This window comes from Salvia hispanica, chromosome 5 (assembly GCF_029641045.1).
Source record: "Salvia hispanica isolate PSC_SH4W2 chromosome 5, Shi_PSC_v1, whole genome shotgun sequence".
NCBI lineage: Eukaryota > Viridiplantae > Streptophyta > Magnoliopsida > Lamiales > Lamiaceae > Salvia > Salvia hispanica.
The window spans coordinates 28,851,258-28,877,544 of record NC_142696.1 but is presented as its reverse complement, the minus strand read 5'-3'; the positions used below and the strand labels follow the sequence as shown (position 1 = coordinate 28,877,544).

At 33.5% G+C, this 26,287-nt stretch overlaps 3 protein-coding genes across 3 annotated transcripts; all 3 read left to right on the top strand.

Moving 5' to 3' along the window:
- The first annotated feature begins 2,668 nt into the window (after window positions 1–2,668).
- Window positions 2,669–6,029, top strand: LOC125187068 (telomere repeat-binding factor 4-like). Its single transcript, XM_048083579.2, has 5 exons — window positions 2,669–2,957; window positions 3,258–3,469; window positions 4,851–4,935; window positions 5,445–5,649; window positions 5,749–6,029. The coding sequence occupies exons 1-5, from the start codon at window positions 2,808–2,810 to the stop codon at window positions 5,775–5,777; spliced, it is 681 nt and encodes a 226-aa protein (XP_047939536.1). The 5' UTR covers window positions 2,669–2,807; the 3' UTR covers window positions 5,778–6,029.
- A 2,253-nt stretch (window positions 6,030–8,282) lies between these two features.
- Window positions 8,283–10,240, top strand: LOC125186939 (bidirectional sugar transporter SWEET5-like). Its single transcript, XM_048083425.2, has 6 exons — window positions 8,283–8,590; window positions 8,987–9,023; window positions 9,258–9,474; window positions 9,555–9,716; window positions 9,797–9,919; window positions 10,005–10,240. Exons 1-6 carry the CDS (start codon window positions 8,548–8,550, stop codon window positions 10,125–10,127), a joined length of 705 nt encoding a protein of 234 aa, XP_047939382.1. The 5' UTR covers window positions 8,283–8,547; the 3' UTR covers window positions 10,128–10,240.
- A 5,594-nt stretch (window positions 10,241–15,834) lies between these two features.
- On the top strand, window positions 15,835–24,754 carry LOC125187649 (diacylglycerol O-acyltransferase 1-like). The gene is made up of 16 exons (XM_048084277.2): window positions 15,835–16,286; window positions 17,523–17,603; window positions 17,763–17,836; window positions 17,926–18,001; window positions 18,660–18,727; window positions 19,780–19,903; window positions 20,124–20,222; window positions 20,599–20,700; window positions 20,790–20,926; window positions 21,518–21,599; window positions 21,723–21,743; window positions 22,118–22,180; window positions 23,062–23,109; window positions 23,201–23,263; window positions 23,646–23,699; window positions 24,147–24,754. The coding sequence occupies exons 1-16, from the start codon at window positions 15,948–15,950 to the stop codon at window positions 24,249–24,251; spliced, it is 1,536 nt and encodes a 511-aa protein (XP_047940234.1). The 5' UTR covers window positions 15,835–15,947; the 3' UTR covers window positions 24,252–24,754.
- The last annotated feature ends 1,533 nt before the right edge of the window (window positions 24,755–26,287 follow it).

The window sequence follows — 26,287 nt, the reverse complement described above, 5'->3', positions numbered from 1 at the left end:
TGGGACGTCCACTAAAAATAGATCACTTTCTAAAAATGGAAAGTTTATCTCTCATATTTTTCCCACTTTTTCTTCTCTCTCTCATACTTTACTCACCTTTTCTCCCTATCTCTTTTACTTTACCTACTTTTTCTCCTCATCCCTCTTACTTTACCAATTTTACATTAAAACCCGTGCCGAACAACAATAGATCTATTGTTTGTGGACGGAGGGAGTAGTATTTTTTTTTCCTGTTTGACAAATCTAGACTATATATTCAAGATAGAATTTGGTTAAATTGGTCACGCAAATTAGATAATTGGTATATGGGGAGTGGTATATTGCTAACTTATAACTTAATTGCTAACTACAATTAAATAATAGCCATTAGATATTCAAATTAAAGGCTTAGATTATTAAACCATAAATGTCAATACGATCAACGAAAAACGTCAATAAGGTCATAGGATTAATTCCAAAAATATCAATAAGGGTATTAATGTCAATTAACTACATGTTTAGTTATAACTACCTTTTAAATGAAACCCCAAAACTTTAAATTCATATAACATATATCAAATTAAAGATAATTTCATAAGGATTCCAACGAAATCTTACATGCATATGTCCCGACGTCAAAATTTGAAAAAAAATCGAAATTTTTTAATTTTTTCGTACAAGCAAAAATGTTCAACATACTATATAAAATATGTCAATATAATACATGTAAAATGTCAATATAAGCAATGAGTTAACATTCTTAAAGCATTGTGTTGACATTCTCAAAACATTGTGTTGATATTTTTGAAACACTATATTGACATTTTCATCCAAAACCCTAATTTGGAGTTTTTTTTAATCTTTTTTATTTTATTAATAAAAAAGAAAATTACACGTGGCAAATTGTAGACCACACGTTTTCTAAAATTCTATGGCCTTAAATTAGTTGTAGTTAGCAATTAAATGATAAGTTAGCAATTTGTCACTCCCCATGGGTATATAAACCATACTTTTTGTTTTGTTTTATATTTCTTCAGATGAATTTTGAATATGAGGGAAAAATAATAAGTTAAAATAAATAGCTTGTTTATTTTTTAAAGTAAAGGACCAGTTAGAGAGGAAGAAAGAAACTATATGCTCCCTACCCCTTTTGTCCCTTATAAATACTATTCCCTCCATCCATAAAAAATAGATCACTTTGTGTATGACACAGGTTTTAATATAGAATTGGTAAAGTAAGAGAGAGGAGGAGAAAGGGTAGACAAAGTAAGAGAGATATAGAGAAAAAGTGAGTAAAGTAGGAGAGAGGGAAGAAAAAGTGGAAAAAGTATGTGAGATAAACTTTCCATTTTAAGAAAGTGATCTATTTTTTGTGGATGGAGGGAGTATAAATTTTTAATGGACGTGGGTTTTGGCTAAGTAAGAGATATTTTGAAAGAAAAAATAATTGAAGTATTATTAGTGAAAAATGGGTCACACCTCTTAAAGAAAAAAACATTTTCGAAAATAGAAATTATATAATTTCAAAGGGTGGACTAAAATAAAAATGGTTTTATTTTTTTGCGAATCAATTAATAAAATATAAAAACGTTAAGAAAAGATATAAACAATACTCTGACATAACCTGAGGGATACATGCTAACTAGCCGAGGCTAGCAAGCCAGGAAGGGGGAGTTACACTTTTTAGGGGCAATGCCCCTAAGTAGTGCTCAACATATAGGAACAAATATCCCATACAATAATATGATGAACTCGAAAACATGAGAACAAAAGCCAAAGTTTCCTCTTTCATACTTTCTTCACCGGAACTGTGCAAAAACCATGCTACATCCATGCTGACCTCAAACCATGCTATCATCCATGCTGACCTCATTAAAACCTCTAAGCGATAAAATCTAGTGAGAAAAACTTCTAATGAGGAACAAGAGTACCCTTGTGGCTGGGAGCAGGCAAATTTGATAACTCTTGAGATGTGATTGCTCATGTCAGTAGAGAGAGTATAATGTAACATATGTTAATGTCTTCACTTCAAACACAATGTGTTTCGATTCAAATGCAACCTCCTCAAATATTAGTGCATTTCAACCCTCCATATTAAGCTCACTTATGCCATGAGAGATTGAGAGCCAATGTTCTAGCCTTGCACATGACATCCACTCCACTTCTTTTCTTGATCATTCACTTGATGACACTAAGAATGGTCGTAATAAGTCTATGAAATCCAATCATCGCTTGATATCCCTCCATACCTCTCTTATATCACACTAGAAGAAGAGGTGATCAACAGATTTAGTGTGTGTCATGCATAGTGGGTAGCGCCGGTCGATATCCATGTACCCTAGTCTGTCCCTTGTCCCTTGTTGGCAGGTTGCCTTTTGATGGCTTGCCAAATTGTAGAAGAGTGTTCGCACAACACAAAGTCCTTCCATACGAATCTGAGCCTCAATTTTCGTTCACTCTTTGATCTGAGCCATGTACGGGTGTGTATAAATGTATATATATGGAAAGTTCAAAACAACTATCATATGAAATTATTTATTTTTCCATAAAAACTAAATGTCTCATTAATCAGGCATGAATCTATTTTTTACTTTTTCTTTTCAGGGAAAAGAATGTCTTCATATTTATGGTAGTACTATATGGAATAAAATATTCACAAAAAATGTGAACATAAATCAATACGGAGTAAAATTTATTCAGCAATAAAATCATCTGAGAATATGATGTAGCCGTCAAGAATTATTGCTCTCTCTCCGATACATCCCTCCAATCCAAAGTCCCATTCAAATTCTGTGACAATCCGGAAAATTATTTGTTTGCTTGGCGCGATGGGGAATCCGAAGCAGAAGTGGACAGCCGAAGAGGAAGAGGCGTTGCGCGCCGGCGTCGCCAAGCACGGCGCCGGAAAGTGGAAAATTATCCACAGAGACCCTGAGTTCCATCACCTCCTCTCTTCTCGCTCCAATATTGATCTCAAGGTAATTATTTTCTCTGTAATTGACTATAGACAATTGCAATTGCATCATCAATTACTGAATTTGTAATTGGTTGTTTTTCTCTACTGTATCTGTCCATCTCTCTCTCTCTCGTCGTTTAGGGCCGTTTGTATTCGAATATAGATACGCTGCTTAGTTTTCTATTTCTTTCTCCATGTTTATGCATAGACTACAAGTGTTGCAAGCTTACTGACTTAGTAAATGGGATAGAGAATTAGGTATCGTGGTTGAAGTAGATAAAATGTTACTCTTTTATGATTACAGTTGGTTTTTCTTTGACAGGATAAGTGGAGGAATTTGTTTCCTAGTAGCCAAGGGCCAAGAGATAAATCGAAGGCAACAAAGGCGAAACCGAATCCTGCTGATGCTCCTGCTACTCCACTGCCAACTTCACAGACCTCGGGTTCAGTTGCTCGGTCGTCCAAGGATGCATCTACAGATGTTGTTATGATAGACTCTTTAAGACCCTTTCCAGAGGGGATTAATGCTTCCAAGTAATTTTTCTCCACCACTATTGGCTTAAACACGTTTGTTTGTTTGATGTGTTATGTGCTTTACCTCAAAAACTTAGTGGAGTGCTTATTAATTTAGTTTTCTATGTATGTCTGTATGTATGTGCGTATATGTATAGCTGGAATCCTCAATCATAGGCAATTAAACTGAGTAAAGATTGTTTTGATATCACCAGTCTTTTTTTAATCTTATTGTCTCTGTCGTGAGTGCATATGCTTGTCAATGAGTTGGATAGCTAATTTAGCACTATAAGCATCTACTGTAGTACCAGGGTACGAAATAGATTGACGAAGATAATATATTTCATGCTGTTTAACTTAGATGCAAATACGTGTTGTGGTGTGCCATTAGTGAATAGGGGAGGCTCAAGAATAAGGATATGAAGGATGAAGGTGCAACAGTACCAAATGCAGTATTTTTGGACGATATAATGAGTTTTGGTGTTTGGTTTAGATGCTTGGACATCATCTTAAGAATCTGAGCTTTTACAAGTTCAAATTTACTTTCCATGTAACTTATTAACATTACTAGTTGGTTGGTGAAGTGGTTTTGCCCTAACAGGTAGAATAGAGCTTGTATGTATTTTATTGACAGCGTAACAGTAAACATATCATTATTAAAACAAAGACTTTAAATTTCGATAGTTCTGCATTATTTGGCTGCACTATTGATCGTTGGAGCCCATGTATACTAGGTTTTCAATATCATGAATTGACCTGGAGACCCTTGTAAGTTGTAATGCTTCTACACTGGCCAAGTTCTACAAAATGCAACTTTAAAGTGTACTGATCAGATAAGCTTCCTTCTAGAACAGTCCTGTCGACAATGATTCAATTTATACCAACAAACAGTAGAAAGGATTTTATGTAAGTTTGGGTGCGCTGTCAATGTGTACTTTTTGATCTAAAGTCTTATCTGATAATTGTAGATACATAACTACGGACCCTTAAAATGTCCTGAGCGACTTCTACTCACATTTAAGTTTAAAAGGACAGCTTCTCATTTCCTAAGCACGATAAATATCGTATTAGTCTGGAATGTTTTTCGTTTGACATTAGTATATCAATTGAGATGTTTGTTTTTCTGGAGTTAAGAACGCGGTGGGAAATTGTGGAACTTACTCATAATTGATTGATAATATTCCTATGTGCTTCTACTAGACTTCTAGTTGTGGTATTAAAGACAGTGATAATGAAGGAAGACAGAAATAGAATAAAAAATGTCTTATTCTTGTATTTCCCTGATAAGCATGTTCTCGTATTGGCACACTCTCTGTCTTCTTGTGACCTGAATTTCTTGATTTCTTGTAAAATTTTAATATTTATCCTCTCTTGTAATGCATGACATTATTGTTTGGTGCAGGTACAATACAATGAAATTTGAGGCGTCGTCAACTCTTAAAAACCTAAATGATTTGGATTCTAGTGCAATAGCCAGCTTTATTGAGGTTGGTACATTTGGTTCTGATGAATATAGTTGCATGCTACAACTCAGTTTCTACTGAAATATTTTAGGGCCTCAATCTTCTAGTGAGATTATATTTGACCTCTTAAAGTTGTGTAAATATTCTAGAGTCTCATTAGTAATATTTTATTTGTTTTATATTATTTCATTGGCTCCTTGAATTGGATTTTGTTAGCTATCATTTTCTGCACGTTGCTGGCATTTCACAGAATTATGGTTAGAAGCATAAAGATCGTAAAGCTCTTAATGTAGAGTTAGATACATTGAGCCTCTGTTTTAGTGTGAATATTAGAATTTCAGTTTGCTTTATTCTGCCGTTTTAAGCTGGATAGAGAAAGGCTGTTTGAATCAGAGATTGTTGTTGCCATGTGTTTCATTGTCTCTCATCTTGTAAATGTTTTTTGTGCTTATGAATTTAATTTTACTTTAGTTTGTGCTCATAGTGCCTAAAGAGTAAAGATATTCCTGCTTCTGTGTTGAATATTCATGCAGCAAAAGCATGAGGTACCAATTCAGAGCATTGGTTGCCCTGTCGATACAGTGGAAGAGGCAGCAGCCTCCGCTGCCTACCAAATTGCAGTAGCTGAAAACAAATCATTTGTTGCTGTTGAATCTGTGAAAGAGTGGGAGAGAGTAGATAGAATGGCCCAAGACAATGAATCAATCCTACAATTCGCAACGGATTGTCTCAATCAAAGTAAACTTTCAAACCCTTGTATCGTTTTCTCTACCTCATACTGATTGATAACCTATTTATTCATCTATAAGAAACATGTTTCACCCATTTTATCCTCAGCGACAGGCGAAATATTGGTAATGGCATAAGAATTGTTGCTGCAGTGGTGGTGGCATTAAGGTTCGGTGTTCTGCAGTTCGTTACCAGAATCTTGCCATGGTTCCTGCTGAATTTCGATAGGTTATTTAAACTTTAGGATTTGAAAATATTACTAGCATTGCTTGTGTAGTTTTGTAGAAGGTGCCTAGGGTTTCGTATTTATAGCATTTCTCGTCGTTTTGTTTTGCAACGACAAGAGCATCCTGAACGAGTTACAAACCCAGTCAAATAGTTAGGGAACATCTCGGAGCTCTTTCTTTCTCTGTAGCGTTTGAATGCACGAAGAAACTCCTTCGTGTAGTTGAACCTCGATAAGGTGTCATCATCCGCCAACAAAAAGTAAACCTCATCCAAATCCTTATCCTGCTCATAGGGCTTGAAACTTCTGCACAATATATCATCTAAAGAGTTTCTAAAGTCAGAAAGATAAAAAGAAGCAGAATCTTGATATGGATTTTTTTGTTGGATTCATATCCTCACTGCCATTTTCAACTACTACAACAACAGAGCACTTTTCTCTCTTAATCACTACCAATGTTTTTGGCCAGAAAAATTTGAATAACAGCATAACAATTTTCACTACTAAACTCTTAAGCTAAAAAGTGTGCATAAGAGTAAGAGTTAAAGGTGATATTAATAAGTATCGTAATACTCCTTCCGTCCCCCATTAGGAGTAGCACTTTGACCGGGCACGAGTTTTAAGAAATTGAAAGAAAAGTTGATTGAAAAAATTAGTGGAATGTGAGATCCACTTTTTTGTATTGGTTTTATAATAAATTGTGAGTGAAGTGAGTTAGCGGAATGTGATACTTACTTACTATTTATGGTAAAAATGTAGTGCTACTCTTAATTGGGGATGAACCAAAATGGAAATTAATAACTCTTATTCGGGGACGGAGGGAGTAATAATATTATTCCGAAACGCATAAATTCTTTTACGTCTTAATTCTTTTAACAAAATCATCATAAAGAATGATAGAGGGCTATAACAAATTATACAATCAATAATTATTGGAAATGAGATATGATGATTATCAAGTCAATGTAGCATAAGATTTAGAACTCTTAATAATAATTATAAAACCACCGTTTTTCAGGAAAAAAACCGTTGGTATTAGTTCTCCTAATAAGCAATCAGAATCTAGAATGATAGATAGAAGTAGAAAACTAGAAACATACACTCAAACTGAGAAATTTCGATGAGAACTATTGCATCAGTGTTCTGCAATTTTGAAATAGTTCCATGAAATTTAATTTGGATAAAAATGTGTATATGAGGTATCAAGCATGGACAAAACAATTGATGATTCAAATGACGCAGTTTCTTGACACACAAAATAAAGTAGTTTCATTAGAAAGAAAATTCTTTTTCCTTGCATTTTTCTTTTCTTTTACTCTCGGGAAATGTGGATTGACGTTGTGTACTTGTCACTTAGGGCTAGGGTAATAAGTTGTCGTGGATTACCTAGAGGTGTTAGGATCATCGAATGCTTATCCGAATTCCACATTTGTTTAAATAATGTACGTTTTGTGCTAAGCTGACACATGCACAGATTGACTTTTAGTTACTCTCGTAAAATCTCAAACTAATTGAGAACAATATAGCAACAACGACATATTGGCTCCTAGCAATTGCACAGCATCGCCACTGTCCCTAGCAATGATGTAGCCTTGTTGCGCAATTCATGAATTCTTGCGGTTCTCATCACGACACTCACACTAGGGTTGATGTAATGTTGAATCACAAAACCACCAAATTCGTTTTATTTTGGTTATTTTGTCTCATTTTGTTTAATTAGACTTTGTATGGGCTTTTTTCTTTAATTAGATAGAAAATACGTAGAAGAGTTCTTAGTTTGACTACTAGCTAGATTCTAGAGATCTTGCATTTTCTGTTTGGTTTTAAATAGAAAAAAACTACTGGAGTTAGTGGTCCAGCACGAATTTACAATGCAAATGGTTAAACTATGAAAAAATAGGCGTACATGTAAAAATTTATACTATGATTTATACATTACACCATGATTCATGATTGACATAATAATAATCAATCGTACATGCAGCATATGAATATGCATAGGGTGTATTTTATTCCTTAAATCAAATTTCACCCATTTGATCAATGCACAGTTTATATGGACTTACGATATTCCACATTAAGACATTTCTATCCCAAGCACAGTTTGCACCTTTTTTAATACTAATAGTAGTAGTATTAAGTTTTGGATACATTTAACTACTTTTGTCTATGTTTTTTGGGGTAAATATATGTGTGTGTTTTATATTTACATAATTCGCTTACCATTTTTTAGTGCTTGTCGAACTAATTTTTCTGAATTTTCAGATGTTCATTTTGATCATTCAAATTATTTTTCTTGAATGTTCCTCTCTAAATGATACATTTCCAAAAATAAAAATATCACTCCCTATTTATTTATATTCTTATCTTATTCTCTTGCTTAAACTAACAAAACAACACTAAATAAAATATCCGGAAAAGATATGCTTCACTTAGAGTGTGACGAAGGAAGTACTATACTACTAATAAAGAGTAGTACTTGAATGATAAAATTTGTTGGGTTGAGTCGTGAGTGAACTAGTATATATATCTGCAATTCTGCATGTGCTGAAATTGAGAGAATAAATTCTGTTAGCATTTCATATTTAGCAATTCAGTTGGGCAAATTAGTCACGTTCTAAGCGTGATCGCCCTTCACCTCTCTCTCTCTCTCGGAAGATACAGTACCTGCTGCCGCGAAGATGTACGGACAAAGCCTCGCTCGTTTCATCATCGGCATTGTTGGTTTGTGCTTCATCTCTCTCTTTCTTTGCGTTTTTGCATGTATGCGTATGTGAGTTTGAGCTTTTTTCCTTCGCTCCAGAACTGACTGAGCATGAATTAGATTTGATTTTTCGGCGATTGATATAGCTTGAGTTTATCTAGCTTACTGAGAAGAAGATCGATTTGTTTTCTTCCATTTGTATCGTGATTTTAGCGCCATTTTTTCACCGATTGTTGATTCATTATGTGGAATATTCTACTCTATCATAAGAGTAAACACGATTGTTGTTTTCTGGAATCCTACTTTGTTTAAATCTTAATCGGAGTATGCAACATTTCGTTATGAGTTAATCCGTTCGCTCTTTCTGCATTTTTCTTCATGGAATTAATGCGAGCACTTGAATTCGTTTGATGTAGGCAATGTCATCTCTCTGTTGCTGTTCCTGTCTCCAGCGTAATACTCTCTCTCTCTCTCTGTAATTAATTTAACCGAGTCAGAAATTGGAAGGAACTAGATCAGATTGTGATACAGATTAAGATGTCGTTCAATTAAGCTTAGCAATTAAATGATTGGCTTGAACAATCTCTCAAGGAAGATGCAGGGAAATGAAATATCTCTTTTTATTCCAATAATCAGCTAATCTCACTTCATCACTCGGTTTTGACAATTTGATGACATTCACAACAGGCCAACGTGTCTGCGAATATGGAGGAACAGAACCACGGAGGAGTTCCACCCGTATCTGTTCCTCGCCTCGGTGCTGAACTGCATGTTCTGGGTATTCTATGGTTTACCAGTGGTTCATCCTGACAGCATTCTTGTAATCTCAATCAATTCTGCTGGCCTTATACTAGAGCTCATTTACCTCATCATTTTCTTCTGCTACACCACCAATGGGAATAGGGTAAGTAGCTATGATTGGCCATTTTGATGTTTATGTAAGTTTTGCCGAAACTAAATGGTGCTAATTGTTATCTGCATCAGGCTATCATATTTGGTATCCTTATTGTAGAACTCATCCTTCTCGGTATTGTTGCTGTCATCACACTCCTCTGCTTTCACTCACACGCCTCTCGCTCCATGTTTGTGGGGATTATCTGTGTCGTGTGCGGGATCATCATGTACGCCTCTCCTCTCTCCGTCATTGTAAGCTTCTATATCTCTTTATGCTACGACTATAAGTTATATATTCCTTGGCCCATCAAAATTGACCAACTCATCAACAGGGACAAGTTATAAAGTCACAAGATGCTGAGTTCATGCCATTTTGGGTCTGCCTTGCTGGTTTTTCAAACGGGATCGTTTGGTTCATCTATGCCTTCCTCAAGTCTTTCGACCCTTACATCGCTGTGAGCTCATTCTACAACAATATGAATCATCCCACTGTGCAAATTATGGATTGATCTTATAGTATTTGACTATATTTTGGTGTAGGTTGGAAATGGACTTGGAGCAGCTTTTGGTTTGTTTCAGCTGTCTGTGTATGCTTATTACACTTACATGGGTAAGAGAAGTGTTTCAGTTGAGAGTGAAGTCAAGCATTGTGAGATTGTATGATTGTTTTGAGAGGAGAGTTATTCAACTTTGGATACTTGCAAATTCTTCCAGCTCATGATTTTTTTGCTCAGACTATGTTTTTTAAATGATTCAACTAACTATTCCTGATTGCTCTCAGCCTCTCACCTAAATATGAGTTCATATATATAGAGAGATTGCTATTTTGCGTAATTTCTGAGTTTTTTTGCTCTGATTAGGTTTCTAAATAGGGTATATTTTTATATGTACATAACTTCTTGAAGTGGAAAATGTGTTCGGATTAGTAAGGTCATTAGAAGCATAAATTTGGGCACCTAATTAGTTATGGTAAGGTAATTAGAAGCATAAATTTGGGCACGTAATTAGTTATGGACACTGTTAGGTTCCAGCTCCAAATTATGATCACCACACGTGATTGTAGTTCCCCAAAAAGTTGGCTCTCTTAAGAAAAAATGAAAAGATTATTAGGATTCGTCTAGTACGACCGATTAGAAATAATATATATCATGAGTTAACCAGTTATATTATGAGTGATATGTTTGATAATTTAATTGAACTTTAAAATTATCTTTAATTTATTTTTAGTGCAAAAGATAGAATATTGTGGTATTTTTTTGTATAGACTAAAATAACCTTAATAATATGTATAAACAAATTAAAAGGGGAACTATGGGGGACAACTTAGTAATTTCCACTATCTTGTTCAATTTGTAATGCGGTTAGTGTAACCCATTAAAATTATACTAGAATAATTTTTTAGGTTAAAAGGCTAATAAGTAGTTAAGTACTAATAGACACGTCACACAATTAAAGCTGGATAAAAGGTTATAACTTGCTTTAAAATAGTTACTGTACCAAATAACCTTATTATAATTGGAGAAAATATACAAAATTGTCATCTTTTTAACACTTTCCTAGAAGTATCCCAATATTTAACCATAATTTTTTGGTACGCAATATTTGAACAACGTACAAAAGTGTCTATTGTTAAGTTTTGGGGCTTCATTATTTATAGCTTATAAGTAGGCTCGTATTTGAGATTATATACTCCCCATCCGTCCCACAAAAGATATCACACTTTCCTTCTTAGTTTGTCCCACAAAAAATATCACATTTCTCTTTTTGGAAAAAGTTCTCTCTCACATGAATATAAAAATTATATTTTATCTCCCCATTTAACACACAAAACAAAACTTCCTAAAATCTCGTGTCATTCCACAAGTGTGACATCTTTTGTGGGACGGAGGGAGTACAATATATGATGTAGTACATTTGTTTTATTTTAATACTAAAAATTATTTCTAAACTAGAATAAATTTTATTATTATAGTATCTAAGAATTATCATTTTAAATAATTTAAAAAATTCAAGTAATTATTTATCGTACCCCGATTTGAAATTCCTGGATTCCCCATTGGAAAAGAGGAATATAGTACATTAGTACTATATAATATGTTTGATTGTAATCACTATGTTATATATTTCATGTTTCTTTTTAAACAGTGATTTAAGTAATATTTGTACATGGCAAGACTTGGGGAAGGGAATAAAATTAATTACATTTAATACAAGATCAATCTATTTCCGGACTTAGTGTGGTGGGGATTCAGATTTGTTTCCTTTTCTAACAAAAATAATGTACTCCCTCCGTCCCACAATATGAGTCACATTTAGTGTGACACGGATTTTAAGAAATATAAAGAATAGTGGATTGAAAAAGTTTGTTAAATATTTGGCCTATTTTTTTAATATATTGGTTTTATAATAAAATGTTACTGAAGTGAGTTAGTGAAATGTACGACGTACTTACCATTTATGGTAAAAGTGAAATGTAACTCTTATTGTAGAACATACCAAAATAGCAAAATGTAACTTTTATCGTGAGACAGAGAAATTATTTTTTTTATAAAAAAATTTCATCTCTTTGATATTACTTGCATATTATTCACTATCCTACAAAATATGAAGATTTTCATATTGAATAACTAAGCCCCGAGTTAGAAAAACAATCTTTGACCAACCTAACATGTTCACTTGAACTCAAACACAGAATTTAGTGATCAACATTTCAATTTCATCTATCCAAAGTAATCCTAAGTTTTATGCATTTTATAATCACATGGCCAAATTGATCCGTCAATTGCACCGTGTATTATATCAAATGAGTACATACGCTTGTATATTTACCTAAATAATTATAGTCTGAATAAGTACTCTAATGATACACACATTGCTTGATATAATTGAATAGCATAGTTAGATAAAAAAACAACCATGTGTTTGTTGCATGCTTCAATGCATGTGTTGTATTTAATATGCATAAGCTATGTTGTTCAAGTCGTTTTCGATATTATCCATAAGCGTCTATAGGTATATTTAATTTATGAATAAGACACCACGCAATTGAGAAACTAGCAAATATAGCTACTATAGCTAGTGTTTAGCTTTCACTATCAAATCTTTAAATTATCTTAGGTTGTGATATATATACAAGCCTATAATGTGCTCATCAACTTGATCGTTTACATATGATACAATGATCGATTTGGTGAATATATAGCATCCACATCCATGTTCTTCCGCAAAAGTATGGATGTGAGCCCGGATCCACTTTTATTTATTTTTAATTCTCTGCTCTTCCGCAAAAGCACAACACTCACATCCATATATGCTCCTTCACAAGAGTATGCTCTTACACTATTCAAGGGTCCCACCATCCTATTATTCAATTTAAATACTTCAATTACTAAAAACATTTCCATAATATTAAAATGCATTCAAAATACCCGAAATACTATTACAAATTACTAAAAAATTAAAAATTGCATAATGAATAAAATTCTAAAAATAAAAAATTACATAATTAAATTCATAAAATTAAAAAAACCCACTACTCGTTGCCGAATTTAAAGAGTGTTTGAGTGAGAGAGGAAGATGAAGGTAAGTTGTATGAAAAAATATGAGAGAAGTATGAGTAAGAGATAATTTGATGTATAAAATGAACGATGAATGTGGGTATTTATAGATTATTTTAGGATTAAAAAATTGAAAAAAATAAAAAAAAAATTTGAAAAAATGGTTGAAAAATGGCTATATTTTTGGGAATCCGTTTTTTTTATTATTTTTGACTTTTTATGAATTAAAAAAAATTAACGGAATAAAAACGAGCCCAATCGCGAATGAAGAGATTGGGCGTCACAGCCCAACCAGAAGACGCCACGTCGCCTGCTCTTCCGCAAGAGCACGTTCGTGCCGTCAGCAAGAGCGTTGCAGCGAGCACCACTACGAATGCTCTTAGATTAGTTAAAGTTTTTACTCCACAGTTGCCGATTCGCTAAAATAGTTCGGTTTTCCGTTAGATTTTTTGACCAAAACGAACCGAAATATTAAAATTTTGTGAAAATGAAAACCGAACAGAACTAGACTAACTGGTAAAGCGAACAATAAAAATCAATCCGTAAAATCGAAATTTCATGAAGATATCCAAAAAAATCAGAAAAGTCGAAATCGCACGTTATATAAAAAAAATAAAAAATACAAAGCCAAAATTCCCAAAATTAGTTTTCCAGAATTAACACAAAAATTATATTATTCCAATTAACATATCTAAACAATTACAGTCTTTATAAAATCTAAATATTAGTATTACATTTATTAATATTAATCTAACACAAATAGATTTTGTTATTAGATTATATAGTAGTACTATATAATATTAAAAGAAAATTCGGTTTTCCAATTTTTTTAGATTCGAACCATACCGAAAAAATAAATTACCCAAAAATTTAAATTGAACTGAACCGAATCATAAAAAAAAATCGAACCAAATTTTAAATTTCAATTTAGTTCAGATTGGATATTTGATTTCAATTATAGAAATTCATGAGTTCTTCAAATCAATAGGCGATTGGTGGAATGGTCCAAATATTTGTTAGAATTCCTATAATATTATACGTTCATTTGTTAAAAACACTTTCAATTTCCGAACTTAGTGTGGTGATTTGATTCTAATTTGTTTTCCTTTTCAAACAAAAACACTGTCTCTTTTTCTATAAAAAAAAATCTCAATCTCTTCGATATTACTTGCATATTATTCGCCACCCTACAAAATATAAAGATTTTCATAATGAATAACTAAGCCCCAAGTAAGAAAAATAATCTTTGACCAATCTAACATGTTCACTTGAACTCAACACACAGAATTTTTAGTGATCAACATTTCAATTTCATCTATCCAATGTAACCCTAAGTTTTATGCATTTTATTGTCACATGCCCAAATTGATCCGTCAATTGCACCGTATATTATATCAAATGAGTACATACGCTTGTATATTTACCTGAATAATTATAGTATGAATAAGTACTCTAATGATACACGTATTGCTTGATATAATTGAATAAGCATAGTTAGATAGAAAAAACAACCATGTGTGCATGCATGCATATGTTGTTCAAGTCGTTTTCGATATTATCCATAAGCGTCTATATATAGGTATATTTAATTTATGAATAAGACACCACGCAATTGAGAAATTAAAAAATATAACTACTATAGCTACTGTTTTGGTTTCACAGTCAAATCTTTAAATTGTCTTAGGTTGTCATGTATACAAGCCTATAATGTGCTCATCAACTTGCTCGTTTACATATGATACAATGACCGATTTGGGGAGTATTATTTCACTCCACAGTCGCAAATCCCCTCTAATAGAGTGAACAATCAATTTTTTTTTTTTTTTTATTATTTTTTTTTTAATCAAATTGAACCGAATCGAAAAATTAAAATTTGTGAAAATGAAAATCGAACCGAACTAAACTAAAGGAAAAATCAAACTAAAGGAAAGATATCCAAAAAATCCAACCCGAAAAACCGAAATTGCACATTATATCCAAAAAATCAGAAAAAAAACAAAATTCCAAAAATTAATTTTCCAAAATTAACACAAAAATTATATTATCACCCAATTGCTAAAACATTACAATCTTTATAAAACCTTAGTATATTATATAATAAGGAGTATTAGAAGAAAATTCGATTTTTTGATTTTTCAAATTTTCAATTTTTTTTTATTAGGACTGAACCAGAAAATCAAAATTACCCAAAAGTTTAAATCGAACCAAATCGAATCATAAAAAAAATTGAATCAAATTTTAAATTTCAATTTGGTTCGGATTGGATATTCAACTTCAATTACGTTGCTCACTCCTATGCTCTCTAATACCATTATAGAAATTCATGAATACTTAAAATCAATAGGCGATGAGTCGAATGGTCCAAATATTCGTTATATTATTATTCGTTCATTTGCCAACTAACACTTTCAATTTACAAAGTAAGGTAAATGAGATACATACTTATATTTCAATCAAATAGGTGAACAGCCAATATTACGTCTATTTATTAGTTGCAATATTACAAAACCAAACAGGCTATTAGAGATTTGATGATTTATTACGCGCAATGAAACGATAATACCAGCTATTTTTGCACGCATCAATTTTACCTAAAAAAATATTGGACCTTAACCTTATTACTATTGGAAGACATTATAATATTCCATAAATAAATATGTACAAATGGTGCCAAAAATCAGCATCTTCCGAAGGTGCTGCTACCTTTTCCATTTGCATTCAATTGGGTCTCGCGCCGTGAATACTAAGATACATCACCATAGTAACATTCACATTCAACATATTAATCACCTAGTTATATTCTACGTTCCACACATTAAAACCGCCTTATTTTTATTTCATCGAAAAATTAATTTTAATTTAAATCTCTCCAACCGATTTCTTCTCTGAATTAGTACTTGTTTTTCGTTCATCAATTTTCCGCGCAATGGCGATCTTAGGCTCCCCGGAGATCCTCGGCGCGACGTCGTCCAGCGCCGACGATGGCGGCGCACACCACGCCACTCTTCGACGGAGACAGACTGCGCTCTCTGTTCCGCCCTCCGATTCCAGCTCTCCCGAGGCTGAGAGCGCAATCGATGACCGTCACGATGCTGATTTGAGCTATGATAACGAGGATGAGGAGAATACAGCTAAGGAGAATGAGGAGAGTAGTAATGTCGACGGAACGGACGCCATGGCTGCCAAATTGACATTCAGAGCAGCGGCGCCTACACATCGCAAAAATAAGGAGAGTCCTCTCAGCTCCGACGCCATATTTAAACAGGTAGCTTAAGCTTCCTTGAGGTTATATGGTGTTGCATACTCCGAGCTTAATATTTTCTCACTGGAATATATATGAAGGTGAATTCATAAATTATTGCTATTCCGTCATTTATAACCACTGGCTGTTTGCTTATAATCTGCTGCTATTCTTTTAGTTTTTTGTCTAATTACTGTAGTGCTAATAAGGATCGAAGATCAGTAACATGCTTGTTGCGATCAATTTGCTGAGATAACTGTTCTGAAGAATCATAAGAATAAATTTAACAAAAGTCACATGCATCTGATTTTTTTATGGTTGAACTTTTGATTATGTTTGCCTAATAAGAGAAAAACCTTAGAAATTTTGGATTGAGCTCTTCAATTATTTAGCTGTTCTGTATGTAGAATCCAGCAACGTATTGGAATAGTTAAAAAGTCCAACTCTAGGTTGGGTGGGGACTTTTCTTTCTTTCAAGTGCTTTTATACTTCATTTCCATTAACCCTTAAATCGAACCTGTGCTAGTATAATACAACTTGTGATAATCTCAATTGAACTGTTGAGTTTTAGACCAGAAACTTGGTGAAATGCTTTGATTTTGGTGTTTCTAGGTTGCGGATTTCTTCCTTTTTATGCGTGGATAGTTCTTCGTTTTCATTCCTCTGGGTATTGAGGGTGCAGATCTGTTGTGGTTGAAAGTGAAAAACAGGAAATTGTTAAAAGTAACAAGCTTCTAGACTTTTGCTGTTTGAGTTGGAAAGACTGCTACTGTTGCAGAATATTTTCTACGATCTTACTAATTTTGTAATTTCTCACTTGGGAAGCTTTCATGTTGTGTAGTTGAATCAAATTGGTTCTACGAATCATTTACATCAATCCCAATAAAGCCGTGCTAAGTTTCTTTAGCATGCACATATTTTGTCATCTCTGATGATAACATTCGAATGTGTGGTGTATTTCAAAATAAGTAACTCTTAAAACTGATTCAGCAGCATTGGTAATTTCAAACGCACACAAAATTAAATTGGGCTAATTATTATAGTTTGTCATTCTTGTGAATGCTTATTTGACCCAACTCAGAAAATGAGGCCTTGTATATTCAGTTAAATTATTACATAAAGCATTATGGAGTGTAGGATTTTAATTTCAACTTTCCCTAACCACAAATGTTGGTTTAAAGAGAGATGTTTATCATTTTGGAAATTGAATGGAACGGGAACTACTTGGTTTTTAATAATCATTTATTTGTCCTCTTGCAGAGCCATGCTGGTCTATTCAACCTATGTATAGTGGTGCTTGTTGCTGTAAATAGCAGACTTATAATTGAGAATTTGATGAAGGTGTGTCTTTCGCATAAGGCCAGTTTTTTTTCCAAACAAATATTAGTGCTTTGAGTTATAAATGATGCATCTTCATAAAACTTTTACATTATATATTATGTACTTGCTACTTCTTAATTGATTTTTTTATCTCTATTGTCTAATACTGTCTTTATTCAGTACGGTTGGCTAATCAAAGCAGGATTTTGGTTTAGTTCGACATCACTTAGTGATTGGCCATTGTTAATGTGTTGGTAACTACATTTTCAACCCTTTTATTAAAATTTGGGAGGATTTATATAAGAGATTATCTTACAGTAGCTTTTTTACATTGTTTTTGCAGTCTTTGTCTACCAGTTTTTCCACTTGGTGCATTTCTTGTTGAGAAGTTGGTGAAACTAAAGTATGTATATGAATGGGTAAGTAGATATCAGTTCCTTCTTCGTTCTCCCATTTTGTTGTTTGGGATTCTCTTGTAGATGAGTATGTGTATACCTACTTTCCTATCAATACGAAGTAAGATGTGTCGAGATTCATCCCTGAATCCTCATTAAAAAAAGTGAGTATTTGTTCATTTGCACACAAATGAAATGTAAATGGACACAATTTTCAGCCTGAATGTTTCATCTCCGCATCAGTTCTTTGCTTTACTGTATATAATACCATAAAAAGCTTACAGTTGAGTTACAGTAGTACTATTGCAACAACTCTTCTTGGGCTAAAGTTTCTCAAAGTTTAATATGGGTTAATGTGTGGTATCCATTGTAAAGGTTTCAAGTTGGAATGGTATGTATCGTTGAATTATGATATGGTCCACTTAATATTTTTTTAAAACTTTTACGCTATCTGATACAGGCAGTACCTTACTTCTTGAATAATAGTAGATCATACTCCTTACTAATTCTGCATCTGTTGAAGTATGGACATTTATCCATAGTGTTTTTCACATTATTGTTAGTTGACCTTATGTGGTAATTGTTACTTAGTATGAGCTTAACTTACATTATTGGCCATTGTGCTTAATGGTCCACGAAGATAATATTTAAGAATATACTAGTTGAATTTATTCTGTTGCAGGTTGCAGTTTTTCTACATGTAATAATTACAACAACAGCGATCTTGTTGCCAGTTGTTGTCATTCTTAGGTATGTCTTTTTTACTACAACAGAAGTTGAATATTCATCTAAAATGAGGGAATCGCCAATTAGCACCTTGAGATTGTTTTTCAAGGTTCATATGAAAGATTCTACAAACATATATTCATTTGCAATGTTTGAACTTGCTTTAGTTACTCATTGAAAACTCACTAATCTATTTGGTGTGGTTTGATGATATTTCAAGGTGGAAGTTGTAATTATCATTGCTTATTTCAGACACTAATGTGTTCTGAAATGTGCAGAATTTAAGTGGTTTTTCTTATTATCAGTATGCTGATCCTTCAACCTAGTTCAAGAATCATCCTGTTTATAATTCTTCTTCGACGGTGGCCAAAAGACCCGGCTAATATGTATAAGAAAAGTATGAAATTGTTCCCATCCATTTCCTCTTAGATTTGACTAGAGAGGAGAATATCATTGAAATTGGACATCTATGATGAACCTGTTCTGCAATTTACTCTTCAAACTGGTAAATAAACATATTAATACCGTGACTGATGATTTATCGAAGTGAATTTGAATAGATGGGTCTTTTAGTCCACTTTTAGGTAATTTAATTTCTCAGAAACCCATTAAGAAGACCTGAGTATGAGTTGAGAAGTGGAGAGTGCCCCTGACATTTTGACATGATAAAGTAAATGCTAGTTTCTGACTTCATGTATTGCTAATTTACTATCATGACGTGATTTTTAAAAGCTTTGTGGGTTGGTATTACAACCAATTTACGGGGTGCTATACGTGCTTCATCATTCACCCAATAACTATTATGTGTATGTTCGAGTTCACTGTTTGCATAATCTTATGAACAGTGTGAAGTTGGGATAGTGAATGTTTTATCAGACATTTCATTTCGTCAGTTTCTTTTGTTTGTTGATTGAAAGTCGTAAGACACACAAATGGATAGAGTTCCTGCAAGATTGTTAGGGGGGTGGGGTCATTAAAACATTAGTTTTAAGCAATTCTGTAGGGAGAAAGGATCTCAATTGAACTGGTGTAAAGTACAATCCTGATGTGAATATCCTGATTCAATTGCTGCACAGGTGTGATTCTGCTGTTCTATCAGGTGTTACGTTGATGCTCTTTGCTTGCATTGTATGGTTGAAGCTGGTTTCATACGCACATACAAATTATGATTTGAGAGTACTAGCAAAATCACTTGATAAGGTAATGAGACTGGATGTTTCTGTTATCTCTTGGTGTATGCTGTCACAAATATTCCCATTACTTACTAATACCTTTATCGGGATAATAGTCCTAAAAAATGTGTACATCAGGATTGTACTAAACAAGCATGAATACAGTAGTAACTTTTACTTGAATCCCTTCTAAAAGAGGGAGCCATGCTTGGATATTTTCTCGTAACAAGTTTACTGTATAATGCCAGTGGGAAGCTGTATCCAGATACTGGAACCTCGACTACTCATATGATGTTAGCTTTAAGAGTCTGGTGTACTTCATGGTTGCTCCTACATTGTGTTACCAGGTATACATGCTCTTGCAATTCATCAACAGAGACATCACACTCACTCTTCAATCATTTTTAGTTTAACGCCTTGGTTTCCTGGATGGGGTGCTTTTTCAAATTGCATATCCAATCTTGGTAGTGCATATTCAGTCGCCATGATGAATAAATGTCATTTGGAACCATATTCTGCAGAGGTTACAAACATTGGTATCTGTAATGTCAAGTAGCTATATAGAAGAAAACACCATTCTCAGTTACCTAATACTACTAAATTATTTTAATTTTGTGGACTGTTTAATGCATAAGTCCTTAGCAGTACTATGGTCTGTAGAACCTCCATTGTAAGTGTTTATGCTTACATGATTGTGATTAAGTGAAGTTCTGCTGTTTGTAGCCAAGCTACCCTCAAACATCATGCATTCGGAAGGGTTGGGTTGTAAGGCAACTCATTAAGCTGATAATATTTACAGGATTCATGGGATTTATTATTGAACAGGTCATTTCCTTTTCTTCCTCTTCAAATTGAGATCATTCAACTTATATAACTGTGTGACATGGCTTTATATGGTTTGCTCTATGATGCAGTATATAAACCCGATTGTTCAAAATTCTCAACATCCCCTGAAAGGAAATCTTTTGTATGCCATTGAGAGAGTCTTGAAGCTTTCAGTTCCAAATCTATACGTGTGGCTCTGCATGTTTTATTGTTTTTTCCACCTCTGGTATGTTCTTTGTTCAAAGTTTATTGAATATTTTTACGTTATAGTAGCATTTATATGGCTGTGTCTTTTCTGCTTGTGAACTAGTCTTTACGTAATAACCATGTATACTGGCTGAAAGCTGAGTAGTTTCTGAATAACTCGTCATAATATGACTAACATGGTTTTCTAGAGCATGTATCTCCCTGAAGTATATGAAACGATGAAATTTTAAGCCACCGAAAAAGACCACAAATGTTCTCACTCAATTAGAAATCCCTATCAACCAGTTCCAAGACTCAATTTGGGGTGTTAACTAGTCATGGATAGATATCCATTCAACTTCTTTTCACCAGATTTTCCTAGGACCCTTGATATTTATTTGGATAAGCTGAAGAGTCGGTTCTCTTTTGCATGCCACTTTGTAGAGGTAGTTTGGCTGGAGCTTGTTTTAAATACCTTATCAATAAAGCACCGATACAGTTCATAGAATATTTTTCTCTCTAACTTTTGTAGCCTCTATATGATGAGAAACTAGGTTTACCACTTAAACTTAGCTTGTCCTTGAAGTTGCATTGCTCTGATCATATACTTACATGCAGTGCTATGATATAGGCTAAATATACTTGCTGAACTTTTATGCTTTGGGGACCGTGAGTTTTATAAGGATTGGTGGAATGCAAAGACAGTTGAGGAGGTAGAATACTACCCTTTTCTATTGTCTATGTGCTATTTTCTTTATTAGAACATAAACATGACTGACAATTTTTTTGTATGTTCTTACTATGTATTGATTGGACAATGTTGCTGCTGTTGTCAGTATTGGAGAATGTGGAATATGGTGAGCTTTTTAGTTTTTCAGAGCTGATTTATATTGTAGGGGAATATTGAACCCATTGACCGGATTTATCTTTAGATGTTTGAACAATTTGACATGTTGAACAACTAGTATTGTATTAGAAAATGTCCATTCACTGTGCATTTTTTGCAATTTTAATTGGGCTAGCTGGATTATCACTTGTTGTTTATCTGTTTTCATAATTATCAACTACTAGTATTTACGAGTAGGTATTAGTTTCTATTTTGGGATAAATACAGTGGAGCATCATACAGTATATAAATATCTGATTTCTGCGGCCATCTCTTAGTTCCACTGCTTTCTTGTAGTTACTATCTTCTGTCGTACACTTTCTTATTATCTTTTGTTCATCGCAGCCTGTTCATAAATGGATCGTTCGACATATATATTGCCCATGCTTACAAAATGGATTGCCAAAGGTATTCTCTTATAATTTGTTTGTTAGTTAAATCAACTTCGTATGAATGCTTGTACAGATTTATTGGCTATAGGCAGCTAGTTTTCCGGTGCTTCCTTATTCTATAACACCACATTATCCTTTTTCTATGCATGACGTCCTCTTTTATGTGTTTATACATGTAAAGGTATATACGCAATTTGACATCACTGGTTCAGCAACTTCTAGTTAATTTATTATGCTTTTCTAGTGTGCCTTAGTTAAACTCTAACTGAGACTCAAGGGTCATCAGCTTCAACTGTTATCTAATTGAAATACTCCGTGTTTATGTATTTGTGAATACTTGATACTAGAATTTTGTTATAGGTTCGAATGACCTCTATCCATCGCTTTTAACACTTAAATCTTTTTAGCTGAGTAATTTTATTTTTTTTATCAAAAATATTTATACTCTCTCCACCTTAACCTTTTAACACCATTTTCTTAAATCTCGTGGCCAAAAGAAACAACTACACTAACTTGGGATGGTGGCAGTAATATTCCAATAACTTGCTTATAATGAAGTCCGTTGCAGTTGTTTAATAACCCAAGTACGATGTATTCAATGAGTTAACTTCAAATTTGTGTATTTTCGAAATTCTATATGGTGAGTTAAATGTTTGTCTGACTTTTTTACCCGGTGGGATTCTTTTATATATAAGGAACGCAAAATAAATTAGATCTACACCATCCACTTTTTAATCTAATGGACCAAATTTGTCCTTAGTTTTGATATAAGATTTGGTTTTGATGTATATATACATAGATCAAACCATCCGGCTGTAAGTAAACTATGTGAAGCACATCACCATCTACTTGTGTCTCCTTTGTTTATCTTTAAATGACCCTCAGTTTCTGATGCAGATGGTGGCAGTTTTGATTGCATTTCTTGTTTCTGCAATTTTCCATGAGGTATGATGACCTTATCATGGTTTATAAGATTTATGGAACTTAGTAAAGCTAGCAGTTAGATATATAACCATGGATTATATGTGCCAAACAGTTGTGCATTGCTGTCCCTTGTCACATATTCAAGTTTTGGGCATTCTCTGGTATCATGCTCCAGGTATGAAATTCTCTACTTTGTAAATCTCATTATCCAAGAAGACATGAGGCCATTCTTTGAAGATATTTTGTAGCTTTAGATAAACAACTTATTGATTCGAAGAGGCTTGCCTTTATATCGTGTCGATTGGCGTTCCACAAAATGAATCAACTTATATATCGTGTGGAATTTTTAAATGAGAAAAGTAAAAGGAGAAAGCAGATGAAAATTGATGGTTTCCATCATCAGTCTGTCTTCATCCAACAAAAACATGGCAGAATTGCTGCAATGATGTTTATGCTTGTCAGTTGTCACCTTATGCTTTACATTTTAACTCTTATTAATGCTACAAATTACTTGAAAGATAAATTCTAATTCTGTCCTTAACTTTGCATTTGAACAGGTTCCTCTTGTAATCGTGACAAGTCACTTGCAAGATAAATTTAAAAACTCAATGGTTGGTTTCCTCTTTCTTATCACATTTACTACTTCTGTTCATTCATTCTCTTATCACTTTCACAGTGACTGACTTGACCTTATGAAGAGTGATTGGATAAATAGATAGTAGAAAATAAAATAGGTTAATCCACCATTAACATTGATTGATTAACTAACTTAAGAATCCTATCCTTAGCTTCCTGGTTTTGGTCTTGTATAAGGTTATTTCCTGCACATAGTTTGGAAGAAGTCTATTAGCACGGAGCGATCTATTTAACATAAGTAGCGGCTACTTGGTCTCGGATGAATAATCCAAAGGAGGGTGTACATGTGAAAAGATTTGTTTGTATCAAATTACATGTTTTGCTGATCACAAAATACTTGAATAATTCGTAAATAGCTACAGACATTTTTGCCGTGCATGCTTCCTTTTGCTTTGCTCTTGGTAATTTGTTTTCTCCACTAGGTGGGCAATATGATGTTCTGGTTCTTCTTCTGCATCTTCGGCCAACCCATGTGCGTTCTGCTGTACTACCATGACTTGATGAATCGAAAAGCTAGCGCAAGGTAGGGATAACCATCCTGAAAAGATGATCTTCCAAGTAGAAACTGAAACCCCCTGCTCACCCAAAAAATAAGAAGAAACGGAAATTCCGGATTCTGTGGTGATAGAGAACATGCTGCATCTTATCTGTGTGAAACAGCTTGGAGTAGTATGTTATCTGCCATGGCAAGACGAGTTTATGATTTGTTGTAAGGGGCATAGGGGCCTATTTTTCAAGGATGTACAGAATGGTCTTAAATCTGATCAAGCATCGTCATTTTCAGAGATTGCCTCCAATTTGTACATCGTTTCTTTCTGTTCTATCTATCACAACTTGTAAATTTCGCAAAAAAATAGCTCGTGTTGTATGTGGACTGTAATTTGATTTCCAGACCTAAAATCGTATATTTAGTGCTTGTTTGGTAGCCTAGATAAGGCCAAGGCCAAGATATACTACTCCCTCCGTCCCAATAAATATGCAATATTTGCTTTTCGGCACGAGATTTTATGCAGTGTTGTTTTGTGAGTAATGAAGAGAGAGTAAAGTAAGAGAGTTGAAAAAGTAGAGAGAGTATTATTTCCATTTTTAGAAACGTTTCATTTTTAATGAGACAAATCAAAAAGGAAAATGTTTCATTTCTAATGGGACAGAGAGAGTATATTTTTCCAAATTAGTGCACATTTTATTTCTATGGCCATTCTTTTGGTTTACTTTTCTTATGTTATAGTACTATTTATATTTTATTCACTTATTTAAAATGTTATCAAATATAGCCCCAGCTATTTCTTTTCACAGCAAATTATGTTTAACAAAGTGAAGTCTTTTCTGCACTCGCAATATATTCTATTAACAAATTGAGAGTAGTGCCTTTGGAAAAAAATCGAAATTTCATGATACACCAATAAAATTTTTGACGCATTTACTTGTAGCTAAAGTTGTGAGCTCTTATAATTCTGGGTTGCAAGTAGGCCGTGGTATATGGAGTATTAGCCAGAATCCTATCTACCCCAACCGAGCTAGTTTTGACATTCTAGCAATGCGAGCTCATAAATTATCATTTTTTTCGGCTATTGCAAACTCTAAAAATTGTCCCTGATATAATTAGTTTCAAGACACGAGATTTTAGAAGAGGTTATTTTATGTGTTAAGTGAAGAGAGAAAATAATATATTTATATTAGTGAGAGAAATAATTTTTTAAAAAGAGGAAATGTGATATTTTTTGTAGGACAAACTAAAAATGAAACTGTGACATTAATTATGGGACAAGTCTACCAAGTTAGTTTTTGGCTAACACTTGGCTAGCAAGGTGTCTCTTGTTCGAAAACTCAAAATTCCCAATAATATACTCCCTCCGTCCCAATAAATATGAAACATTTGGTTTCCGGCACAAGATTTTATGCAAGTGTTGTTTTGTGAGTTAATGAAGAGAGAGTAAAGTAAGAGAGAGAGGAAAGTAGAGAGAGTGATATTTCCATTTTAGGAAACGTTTTATTTTTAGTGGGACAACCCAAAAAAGAAAACGTTGCATTTCTAATGGGACAGAGGGAGTATATGATTTCACTCAATGTAGTGAGGATGTCAATGCTAACTGAAACTAACTAAAACCAGGGTTATGAAACTTATAACAATTTATAGCCTGGAAAAATATAGCATGGTAGGGCTACCCGAAACATTAAATGTGTAGTAGGTACGCCGGTCATTAAGTCATTCACAATGGTGTCCCAATTTTCAGCCTCATTTTAGCCAATTTTTCAATTTAAAATTATATACTCTCTTTGTCCATTAATATTAAAATAGAGATTTTTTTTTGTTCGTCATTAAAAATAGTCCACTCAATTTTTCAATATAAAAAAAAAAATCTCTAACGAGTATTTTATTACTTTTTCTTTTCACCTCCCTCTTATTTTATCAATTCTGCGTTAAAACTTATGTCATTCTAAAAGTTTTTATTTTTTTAGGGAGGAAAAACTTATCTATAATTTCAGTATTTGAAAACAATAAAATTGGTAGTAAAATAAAATAACTCAAAAAATTAAAAACCTCAATTACAAACATAAGTTT